This window comes from Canis lupus, chromosome 18 (genome assembly GCF_048164855.1).
Source record: "Canis lupus baileyi chromosome 18, mCanLup2.hap1, whole genome shotgun sequence".
NCBI classification, from domain to species: domain Eukaryota; kingdom Metazoa; phylum Chordata; class Mammalia; order Carnivora; family Canidae; genus Canis; species Canis lupus.
In genome coordinates this window covers 52,476,551-52,489,549 of record NC_132855.1, presented here as the reverse complement: position 1 = coordinate 52,489,549, position 12,999 = coordinate 52,476,551, and the positions used below count along the sequence as shown (strand labels likewise).

The window sequence follows — 12,999 nt, the reverse complement described above, 5'->3', positions numbered from 1 at the left end:
GTAGTTGCTCAAAAAATATCTGCTAAATGAATAAAAATGACTTGATTTCACTAGGCTACCACCTCTGGCCTTCTTAGCATATCAAGTGATTAGGTATGACCAAAGCTTTAGGGATTGAGTCCTTGGAGAGAATAAATCTACTTGACCTTCATCTTCACAAGAAGACTACCTGCTCATCTGCCCAGCACAGCCCAGTCCAAACACTTGCTGAAGCCAGAAGAGGAGAAAAGGCAAAACTGCAGAAAAAATACCTTGCTCAAAGAGGTCTGACTGAAGACAAAACCTGAGATTCCTATAGTTACAGAAGGAAATTCACACATAGCTCTGCAGGCAAAACTTTAGACGTGGTGCTCCAGAACTTGTAATTAGACATGGTGCTCCAGACTTGTAATTATTCCTAATGTTCTATTCATCACCCTTTAATGGTATGAGCACGGTTCATCAAAAGCTATTGCCAGGAATGATTCCCTTCCAGAGCACGCCATATTTCAAAATGCTAATAATTACTGAAGTAGAAGTGATAGAGGGACTGACTATGGCAGCTTTCTTAAGTGGACAGCAGAATTCATCCTCCAAGGAAGAGAAATAGCACAAGTGTGAGGGTGAGCCTACTGACAAAACGAGAAACATGCTCTCAAGTCTATCAATTACTCTATAGCAATCATCAGCTGGCCTGGCAATGCTAAAACAATGCTAAAACCCAAAAAAGTAATGACAAAAGAATAAACACAAATATAAAAAGCAAAACAAGCAGGGGATCATAGGTGAAAGAACGTCACACATTCAAACCCTTTGGTCCTATGGATCAATTCTGCAGAGGAGCTTTTTATCAAAATACAAACTCATAAACAAGAACTCCAAGAGCCAAGTGGCCAGATACATGAAGCAGCCTACCTACTTACCTACTGTACCACCTACCTAGGGCTGCAGCAACAAGATCCCACAAATTGGTTGGCTTAAAATAATAAAAATTCATTCTCACAGTTCTGGATATTTCAGGTTTGAAATCAAGTCATTATACTGGCCTTGTCTCTTCCTAGCTTCTGGTGGCTCTTGGTCATCCTTGGCATTCCTGGACTTGCTAACTGAGTCACCTCCATTGTCATGTGGACTTTTGTTTGTCTCTGTGTCCCATCCCCTTCTGATGAGGGTACCAGTCACTGGGTATAGGGCCCATCCCAATCCAGTATGATCTCATTTTAACTTAAATTATAATCTGCAAAGACCTTATTTCCAAATAAGATCACATTCGGAGGTTCCAAATGGGCACGAATTATGAGGGGACACTGTTCAGCCCACTACACCTATCATCATGAAAACACCAGGAAAGACTGTGCAAGTCAACCATCCCCAAGAGACAGAATTGCAGCACTTTAGAAAATTTGTCAGAGAAAAGGTAACAAACAAGTAAAAGCAAGAAGGCAGTTCTAGGTACCAATAAAAGAACTTGTTCAGATAATACCAAAAAATTTCAGATTTTAAACATACTAAAACAAGAGGCTTACAACTACATGGCCCCCAGTATGAAGATAGAGGTTTCTTAATTTCTATCACAAGCTGTGAAGAGTTGACAGAACTTCCACATTAGAGCCAATAGACACTTGTGTATGCCCCCTTCTTGTACATGCACAGGTTGTTCATACCCTTGTAAAAGAAATACAGAAGTATATGCCTAACTCTCTAAATATAAAAAAAGCAGAGGTCACACAGAAAGAAATCAAAGCAATCCTAGAAAGTTGGTGCTTAAAAATTTAATTCATTGATTCTGAATGATGTGTTATTTTGCAAACATACAAAGATTTTTTTTTTAGGATTTTTTATTAGAAAAGTTGTATGTACTCTCTATAGGTCCTTTGAAGAAGATGAAACTATTAGAGAAAAAAAATATTAAGAAAAGATAGCAAGAGTCAAGTTTCCTTTCCAAATGAGCATATCTGTACCATCTCACCTTACACCTTTCTAGAACATAAGATATTCTATACACTATCACAGAACCCAGTGCAAAGGAATCTATGCTCTATAAACCAGAAGGTATAGGAAGTTCGAAGATTTGCAATTCAGCACATTTTGTAAGGTTTTTGGCATATAAGAGTTATTTTTAAAGAGGGAAAAAAAGCCTGTCCTCTCCCTACCCCCAAACACAGCTGAGCTGATTCAGCACAAATCTCCCCCTAAAATAAAATCCTAGTTTGCAGAGAATAAGCATGGAAAGTTCCAGCCCCAAGGACGACATTTCAGAAACCTAGCTGTAAAGATCAGGAGAGGGTGGCTGAGGAGAGCCTGACTACAAATCATGTTCTAAACCTAAGAACTATCACCAGAAAACCTCGAGCAACTCGGGAGTCCAGGGAAGAAAGTCTTTAATAATAAGCAATGTAATATATGAATATTACCCAGAGATATGAAAATCTCGAGGATTCTTGTAGCTAGTGAATCATTTCCCACAGGTGAGCATGCAGAAATTTCCAGGAATGCAGTTGACGGTTTTAGTTTCTTCATTTAACTTAGAGATGCTTTCTGAAAAGGATATTACAATATACATCATACAAATATTACACTTCACCAAGGAGCAATGTGCTCAGCTCAAAACCCTGAAGGCCCCTAAGGCGCAGAAATACTTTTCACAATCTGCAGATAAAACATTCAAGAGCTCATTATCAAAAAGAGCATTTAGGTGGCAGGAGGCAGAAAGCTACCTTGCCCAGAACAGCTAAATTTCCAGAAACAGACAACTCTATAGTTTTGCTAATTACCTTCACCAGATGAGGGAATGAAGGGGTCAAGGATCATTCCCCAAACCCACAAGATAAAGGGCATCTAGATGACTCCTGGTCTTCAGTGCATACTGACATGCTGCCTTCATGTCTAAGTGCGTGAAGTCTTACTAGAAAAAAAGGCATGGTCAGAAATTATGAGCCATTCGAAACATCTCTTGATTTGGTAAATATCTATAGTCATTTATTCAAAAAATGTACAACTTCACTGATGGTAACAGCTGGCACAGAGAAGGCAAGGACAAGCAATCCTGTGTAAACCTGTCAATTTAAATCACAATGCATTCACAACCTTAGGGCCTGTTTTGATCATTAATGTAAAGAACTTTTCCATAGCGTGAGGGGATCAAATTAATATCAAGTAGAAAATGTGGAGATGACAAAGGAAATGTTTATAAAAACCAAACTAAAATACATCAGAGGTATTAAGAACAAAAATCCCCAGATTGCCAGCTTTGCACTTAATGCAACTGATTAAGTAATACAATACGAAAGACAGAACTTAGAAGTGTTTTTAAGGAAAAGGACAGCCCTGCTAAATAGCCAGCAAGGAGTGAAGGAGTTCCTCCTCAAGAGAGCTCCTGGCCCCTCAAAGGCTTTCATAAGCTGAGTGAAAAACCACTTCTGCTAAGGAATGCCATTCCAGGTACCTTCAGAGATCTGTCTTTGCAAGGGGAAATGAGTACTGAGAATGCTCCTCAACCTCTCCCTGGCTCTGGGCCAACATAAAAAAGCAATGTGACTTTTCTTTTTTCCCAGATGCTCCCAAGCCACACCTATGCCAAGAGATCAAAGAGAAAAGGAAATCAAGCTTCAACATTGGCTTAGCAAAGTTACCCATGACCTCACACTGTCGGTGTAACTAGCAGAAGACCATGTAATCTGACACAGGTTTCTCCGAAGAACAATTTGATGAAACATCACTTCACAGGGACATCTCAAAGACTAATGAGATCATGTCTAGAGGGCTGAAGGCATTCTGAGGGCTGATATATGGTGCTCTTACCACCTGCTGATATCTGTAAATCAAGACAATACAGTTAAGGAGAATCAACTTTTTTTTTTTTTAAGGATTTTATTTATTTATTCATGAGAGACACACAGAGAGAGGCAGAGACACAGGCAGAGGGAGAAGCAGGCTCCCCACAAGGAGGCCGATGTGGGCAATCCAGCATCCTGGGATCACGCCCTGGACCAAAGGCAGATGCTCAACCGCTGAGCCACCCAGGTGTCCCGAGAATCAACTTCTTATAGCACATAAGGTATGTGTTATATAGAAGAAATGACATGATCCCAAAAAGGAGCGTGACCCTGGCTATCTATATTATTCAATAAACACAACATGGGTGGGCCTTTCTAGATGGCCTTCAATTTAGCATAGCAATTATAGACACCTGGATAAAACAATTTCTATAAGCTTCAGTTTCTTTACCTATAAAAATAGGGATGATACATATATCTTGGGATGGAGGTGAAAATTAAGTAAAATGAAATAGAAGTGAAAATATTCAGTGCTTACCACGGAGAGACAACTCAATAAATGACAGCCCTGACCCTGTTAAGCTCAAATGAGCATTATGTAAAATGTCTTAATAGCCTGTCTAGTTCACAGTACAAATTTGAATGGCATGAAAATCATACAGAGGTGTTCACCAAATCGCAAATGAACAACATCTTCTATAGCTGGCATCCCAAGAAAACAAGGCTATTAACAGTAGTTGGGTCACCAACCAGTTCTTAAAGCACATTAACCCAGAAGAGAGGGAAGATCATTTACATACTATCAGCCATTTCCAGATTGACTTGAGACAACCTCACTCATGCTGCTTCTTCCATATCTGGCTAACTATAGGCAAATCAGGTAGAGCCTATTTCTAGCTCCTTTAATAGATCTTTATCTGGATCCACACAGCCTTCATCCCAGTGCTCCCATTTTCCCCAGAGCTAATTAATTTAGAAGAAATTTATTGAGCACCTACTGTGTATCCTAAACTATATGTCCTGAGCCCTGGGGTGGTGAGCAAAACAGACGTGGGCCCCAGTTGGCCTAATATAATGAATCTAATGAGAGAGAGAGAGGGGGATTAACACAGAATCTCTCAAATATATTAAGATGTGAAAAACTGGGCAGCCCCGGTGGTGCAGCGGTTTAGCGCTGCCTGCAGCCCAGGGCGTGATCCTGGAGACCGGGATCGAGTCCCATGTCAGGCTCTCTCTATGGTGCCTGCTTCTCCCTCTGCCTGTGTCTCTGCCTCTCTCTCTCTGTCTCTATGAATAAATAAAATAAAATCTTAAAAAAAATAAAAGATGTGAAAAGTTTTGTACAAATTACTGGGGGGGGGGGGGGGTTGTTCTGGGACAACTTCTCCCAGGAAGTCACGTTTAAATTGAATCTGAAAGATGACTGTTAAGATAAATAAGGGGAAAGGAGGACAAAGGGTATCCCAAACAGAAGAAACTGCAAATGCAAAAGCCCTGAGGTGGGAACAGAATGCATTTCAGAAACCTAAGGGAAGCAAGAAAGGTGGCTAGTAAGTGGACGAGAGAAGGGGTAAGGGCTTCTTTCTGAGAAGCAGGTTGGAACTAGATTATACTGGACCTTGTAGGCCACAAGAAGCAAAGAGAAGTCAAAAGTCAGGCAATGGAAGAGCATGATGTGACTGTCATTGGTGAAGTTCCCTTTTAGCTGTGGGTGGAGAATGGACTAAGGTGGGGAAAAAAAGAATGGCTGCAGGTTCCAGGAGTCTAGGTAAGAGGGGATCTAAGATAAGGCAGCAGCAGTACAATGGAAGGAAAAGGAAACACACACATCTACAGAGCAGGAGTTGGTGAGGGACTAGAATAGGGGGTAAAGAAAGAGGGAGTGTCAAAGAGGTCTCTGACAGCAACAGAAAAATGGGACTTCCAGAACACTGGAGGAGTCCAGATTTTCTGATAGAGTATCAGGAGTTTGGATTTGAACATGATGGACTTAATCTTGGTGCACACAAAGATCATTTCCATCTATCCCAAAGAGCTCCATGCCTCAAAAGTACAAACTTCAGGAAAGAAGTTTCCAAAGGAGCAGAACCACCTAATGCAATATGAATTTGAAATAACTGCTAGTATTATTTATAGCTCAATAACTCCCCCATATGTCTGCATTTATCAAGAAAAAATGCTCAATTTTAAGTGCCTAAAAAAGAGTCAGCCTAGTTCACAGAACAAATTTTGATGGCATGGAAACCAAAGTTGGCCGTTAGTTTACAAACGAGTCATCTCCAAAATCTGCTTATTCAACAAATACTGCCAAAAACACTTAGGGAGCACAGACATTTTTGGGCAGAAGATTCTGAAGATAGGAGAAATCTGGACCAAGCTAATAATGCCAGGGCTGAAGCTTCTCTGCACTTTCACTCCTTGCAGTTCCATCTCTCCCACTCATCCATTTTTCACCCCTCAACTGTCCAAGCAAGTTACAAGTCCAAACACAACAGTTCCCATGGAGATAGAAATTGTACGATTAAGGGGCAGGAGTTGTAGTGATTCATAAGTCATTTGTAAATGTTGCATTACATGGATTTAAAATATTTTTGAGATTCTACTTTATTATTTTTTTTTAAGATTTTATTTATTTATTCATGAGAGAGAGAGAGAGAGAGAGAGAGAGGCAGAGGGAGAAGCAGGCTCCAGGCAGGGAGCCTGATGTGGGACTCGATCCTGGGTCTGCAGGATCAGGCCCTGGACTGAAGGCGGCGCTAAACCGCTGAGCACCATTCCACTTTATAGAGATTGAGACAGTTGGGAAAAAGTCCCAGTTGTTAGGATTACTTTCCGCCACTGAGAAAAAAAATGATTTAGGCACACAAACTCTTTCTGTCAAAGTGCTGACCTTCTCTAAACATTAAGAAAAATAAAATATCTATACACAGAAAGACACTGCTCCTGTTACTACAAGAGGACTGTCGCCCTGGTTATTTTAGGACATCAATCTCATCGTCTTATACACACCTAGGATGTCATGCCACAAAACTGATAGACATAAGGAAGTTACCATGGATTCTATTTCTTATAACATTCTATTATGTTAGGGCCATGAAGAAAGAACCCCAGAAGAAATTAGCAAGACAGTTCTTCACCATGTATATTCATTCCTTAGTCAAGATTTTAGTGAAAGCACAGATGGCAGATGGTAAACAGAGGACGGGAAGAGAATTCTATCAGGCAGTTATGGCAATTCCAACAGCTTCTGAAACACTTCCAGATACACACATAACCTTCTACGTCTCCCTCAAACCAGAGAACACACAAACACACACTGTACACAACACATACACACTTGTACACATATGCAAACTGCACAAGGAGCCACTCATTTTGTGGAAGCTGGAAATGTGATACCACATCTAACCAGGTCCCACTAAAATTTGTGCAATGGGATGGTGTCAGTCAAATTAGTTGCACACTGATTCACATCTCTTGACCTCAGAGCCAGTTAAAAAAAAAAAATTGGGGGGTGAACTGAGAAAAAATAAGACTGTAGTAGATTCTATAGAAAAGCAGCATTAAACAAAACAACACATCTTACCTGACTGGCATCTGGAAAAACATGAAAGGTTAGTATCATCCTAGATTCTTATTAACAATTTCATGAGAGAGGGAAGGCAAATAATATTCCCAGTTGACAAGTGATGAAACCAAGGCTCAGAGAGGTGTGTGGTTACTTTAATTAAAGCACTTAGCCAGAATTAAATCTTGGGAGTGAATCAAAGTGAATTTCCATAACTGAAATGGAAACCACTGAATATAACAAAGCATCTTAGCAGTTTACTTTCAATCTATTTCTCTACATTCTAGAAACTCCTCAAAACTGTCGTTTCATACTCTCTGGGATGGTCAAATAATAGTCTGGGCAGAAGATGATTTTACCTCCATTATCTTGCTTAAGCTGTGACAGGCTGCCCTAATCAGCTTTCATGCAGAGGCACATAGGCACACATGCTCCCTCTCGGTGCCTCTTAATCACCATGTGCCATGCTGAACAGCTGCAGAGGTCTGAAGGGAATTGGCAGAAATGTGCAATGATGTGCTAGCCACCCCCGAGGCAGCAACCGCCCTGCCTGCTCCCAGACTCGAAAGAAAACATGGGTGTTCACTGTCCCAACTGACAGGCCCAGAAGACAGGCAAGTGGTTTCAGGTGGTGAGTCATGAAACGCAGTCTGATCAGGAATGTTCCAGCCCAGCAGAGCTGAGCAGCATCCTACTCCCCATACAGGGATACAGTATTCATCATTTATACAATGTCACCATGGGGGACAAAACTTGGGCTCAGCACAAACTGAATCCAATCAATTCTTAGGCAGAAGAACCAGTAAACAAGGCTTCTCCCATCAAGAAGGAACCTTAATCGCTTAAGAATTACCACCACATCTGACACTTGAGGTCAGTCTTTCTATCCTGAGACAGGTGTCTTTACAAAGTGCTGCCACATCGGGTTTGAGCAGAACCCTGGGGGATCCCTGGGTGGCGCAGCGGTTTGGCGCCTGCCTTTGGCCCAGGGCGCGATCCTGGAGACCCGGGATCGAATCCCACGTCGGGCTCCCGGTGCATGGAGCCTGCTTCTCCCTCTGCCTGTGTCTCTGCCTCTCTCTCTCTCTCTCTCTCTATGTGACTATCATAAATAAATAAAATTAAAAAAATATTTAAAAAAAAAAAAAAAAAAAAAAGAACCCTGGGCTACCCCTCTGGGACCACTCAGCAGCGGCTTCAATATGCTGTGTTCTACATTCCCAGGGATGAAATAGAATCAGGTGAGGGCAACATTGAAGGAAGCCAGGTGGATGCCATAACACACTGCTTGCAAACAGCGGCACAGGAGTCAAATAAGTGCTGCTCCCTCCCTTGCCCTCAAGGTGATTCTGGATGGATTCCCATAGAAAACCACACGTTTGAGGGAATTCTTGTTTGTTTTTATGCTATTGTTTATGAGCCAGCAAATGAGTGATAGGATATAAACCTGGTGAAATAGAGATGTCAACATTAGATCAGATAACAGGAGATCTAGAAAGTGAAAGCGGCTTAAAGCCATCATTTGCACTACACTTCATGAATGAATACAGCATTCTGTCAAGTTTTATACAATGACAAATGAGCCTATTCTCTGAAGGAACCTGAAGAGATTTAACACTCATTTTTAGGGAATCCAGTTTAGTTTCTCCACTTCAAATTAGCAATTTCATCCCATGCCAACTTTAAAATCTCTTTACTACAATTTATATTTCTAGTGACTATGGTATATAATAAAACTGGTTATGTTTATGATAGACTACTTTGGCATTAGTTCAAAAGCCAGAGCCTTATCAAACCTGTCATATCAGTAAAAATTTGCATTTAGGTAAAGAATGCTAATGTGGCATTAATGTACTAAGGCCAGGTATATAGCTGAATGGCCTTATCTTTATAGAGACAGGAGAAAAATCAACCCAAAACGTATTTTCACAGAAGAATCCTCCCTGAAGCAAAGTACAGAAAAGACAAATCAGTCCCCCCTTGAACAGATCAACATCAACTGTCACTCAATCAAAGATACAGACCTTACCAGGGTATTTAGGGGTGTAGGGGATGTCAGGGAAAATAGGGAATGCTGAGAGGCTCATTCTCAGCCCCCCAAAATGGCAAGTTCTGCAGCTGGTCATAGAATGCATGCCCTAAGAACAAAAGGAAATGCACTCTTAGGGCCTCTGAGTCATTGCACAAGACCAGAACGTCACTGCACCACACAACACCAGAGGCTCCATGGGAAACACTGGGAAACCACGCAATCCTCCTCCAGCAAGGCTGCCCTAGCCCCTGCAGTAGAAGCTATAGGAAGTAGGACAAGCTGAAGAAGTGGGGGTGGCATATGCACCACATTGCATTTCAATAAGCATTCCCATTCCAGGAGAGCCTCTCTTCTCAACAGCCAATCTATTACTCAGAAGTAAGGGAGGCAGAGAAAACCAGCAGCCTTCCTTCAATAGCATATCCCCCAGCACCGACTTTTAATGGAGGTGGCTGAAGAGAACAAGAGAGCCAAGTAAATGAAGCTCAGGGCAATATGCAATTATTGAAACTGGAATTGAGCCTGGACCCTGGAAAGAACATGCTGTGAGAGCTTTGGCAATCACACTGTGGTCAGGGCCTCAATTTTAAATCTCTCCCACAGGATGCCACTTCCTGATACACAGGCACACCCCTCCTCCTACCAAAGTAATTCTGCTGGACTTGGCGGAGGGGTGTCATCTGTTGGTCTCTGGGATTCCATCACAAAGGCTCAGCTTAAAATGATTCCCAACCATTTGCAAATCAGTTTCCGTCATCATTTACCTTTTTCCCAATAAGCTTCTTTCGAAGAAATTCCCGGGCTTCAAACATGTAGGGAATGTCATATAGGGGACGTAGTTTCTTGTTCTTATCCTAAAAGAAAAACAAAATGTCCTATCAGAAATGAAAAACAAACATAAAAAAAAAAAACACAAATGAATACAGCCAATAAAACAAGAGATACTGGAATACATCTGAAATATGCTACTTCCCAATATCACAAATGCTAAGTGCCAGGTACACAGTAAATGATTAATAGATATTTGAATAAAATGCTTTACAGGAATAGGATTATCTTTTTCACATGACAGACTTGAAAATAAGGAATGGAATGTTTGTAATTACCCAAACTGGAAACAACCAAATGTTCATCAACAAGGAAAATACCTACATAAACTGTAGTATAGAACCAGCTAAGTATTAGGGCCCTTCAAATATTTATAGATACCCTATGAATCTAGTTCTATTATTCTGTAAGCCGTTATTAAGCACCTACCAACTCTTAGCCCCACATAAAGCTCTCTGTAAATATATGTTATAATCCTGGATTCAAAATTCTTGTATTACTAACAGAGTAATACACGAAAAGCTATGACATGGCAACAGATACAAAATGGCAACACAAAACAATTTTGAGTAAGTGCTAAATTGTGTGATATAGACTAGGGACTAAGTGCTATCAGAGTTCAGGGAAGTGGAAAGAAAGAAGTCAGAAAATGCTTCACTGACAAGGTGACATGGTTTCATTGACTTAATGTGAGTTTACAGGATAAGAAAAAACTAGGAAGAAAATTAGAGTTGAGAAAACAACAAAATAAAAGAGGCAGGAATAAATAGTATTTCAACACAACATGCACATACATGAATATCAACACAAACACAATTCTTTGATTATGTCACAAATCCCAGCCTTCTTCCTGAAGAGGTTACTACTCTAAGCAATGTAAATTTGAGAATATGGGAGAAGGTTCTAGAGGAACTTGACAAAGACGGAATGGGTAGGAAACTAAAGAGATATGAGAAGCATTTCAAGAAATGAATGAACAGAATGGATAGAGGGGATAAAAGAAGAATCCAATATTCTAACTCATGATTACACGCATTGGAAGTCAAGATAAGTTGGCCTTTTGATGGGGAATGTAGAAGACTGGAGGCCATTACACGAAATAGGGAGATGTTAGCTAGATTGCTTGGTCTGATTACTGTCTCTCTCCAGCTAAGCCCCTAAGTTCCACAAGAAGACAGATGCTCTCCACTTCCATCATTCTGTAACCCTGGAACCAAGTAGAGTGCCTCCACTCATAGTACATGCTCAAATCAAATAATAGTTGGATGAACTAACTACAAAAGAAATATCCACAATGACATATATACAAAAATCAAATATGCTAGAACAATAGGACTACATGTACAGGTTTCAGAATCCCCAGGACCCAGATCATACTGGGGAGAAAATTCACAAATAAAGGAAAAAATCAAGGACTAACCTCTAATCCAGAGGTGTATTGTTACTTACCCATCCTGTACACTTAGCCCACCTGGCCTCACCTTTGCCATCTATTAAGCCCCTGAGAAAACAAGATCTCTTTATAACCCACTCCATACTCAAGTGTTCAAATTATTTTCTTAAGTAGTCAACTACTCCTTATTAAGAAACTTTGTCATTTTAATACCCCATATTTAAACTAATGCTAATGACAATATTGAGGTCAAGGATAAGTTTTTCCTCCTAGACCCTAACCAAGACTTGGTGCCCACACACATCATTTAAACATTTCAGTTCACTGACACCACCAAGAAAATATCTAGGAGAACGCACAAAATAGAGTCTGACCTTCACATTCATCATCCAACTGCCTTCTAGCTCCTCTGGTTAAAACAACTGTAACAAGGTGAGGCAGCATTTCAGCACCCAGTGCTCTTCTTGGGGGTTAAAAAAGCATGTTCAGAAATGAAGGCAAGTTCCTATGCCTTCTCAGATGTGTAGGACTCCATGTGCTTGCAATGGGAACAATGTGGATGGCCACACTTGAATCTAAGTCCTGGGGTGTCACAATCACTTTCTCATAAGGGATGGCCCTCAACATGAAGTTAATTTTTTGCAGTGGTGGTGGGGAGGAAAACAGGATACATGAGAGTTGCTGGGATAGAGGGAGTTCTGGGTAACACAATGGCAAACGTACAGGATTATGGATATTTTATAAACATCCAAGCAGCCAAATCAAAATAGTAAGTCACTACTGGAGAGTTAAGTATAATATATAAGCCATAAAACAGAGTTTATGATGACACTCAATGATACAATAAGAATGCTTACCAGACAGAAGATTCTAGGTGTCACTTATGAATAAGATTTTTTTTTTAATTTTTATTTATGATAGTCACACAGAGAGAGAGAGAGAGGCAGAGACATAGGCAGAGGGAGAAGCAGGCCCCATGTACCAGGAGCCCGACGTGGGATTCGATCCCGGGTCTCCAGGATCATGCCCTGGGCCAAAGGCAGGCGCCAAACCGCTGCGCCACCCAGGGATCCCCCCCCTTTTTTTTAATTTAAGATTTTTAATAAAGACAAAATCAATGATTATCAGAATCAGCCCTCGGGAATAAAGAAGGGCCAATGTATTCATATTCACCATGCAATGGAAGGCACTCTATTTACAGAAAGTAGCTGTAATTACACAAGCCTAAGTGAACAATATAATGAAGTGAACAAAATACTGACATTTACTTTGCACAGCCTCATGATTTGTCACAGAACCTGAATGTGTGAACCTTACCTTTCTTATTCTGAAACACAACAGAGATCACAAGGCAGTATGACTTGACTGGACTGTGAAACAATGAACAAAAGCTAAGAAATACAGTTTTAACAAGTATTCAAAT

The 12,999-nt window shown here is 40.7% G+C and overlaps 1 protein-coding gene across 1 annotated transcript in view; it reads right to left on the bottom strand.

Moving 5' to 3' along the window:
• SND1 (staphylococcal nuclease and tudor domain containing 1) overlaps positions 1-12,999 on the bottom strand; it is a 420,606-nt gene that overhangs the window by 257,825 nt on the left and 149,782 nt on the right. The window contains exon 11 of the mRNA XM_072784460.1: positions 10,120-10,209. Coding sequence (XP_072640561.1) covers positions 10,120-10,209 — 90 coding nt within the window. The remainder of the gene's footprint in view (positions 1-10,119; positions 10,210-12,999) is intronic.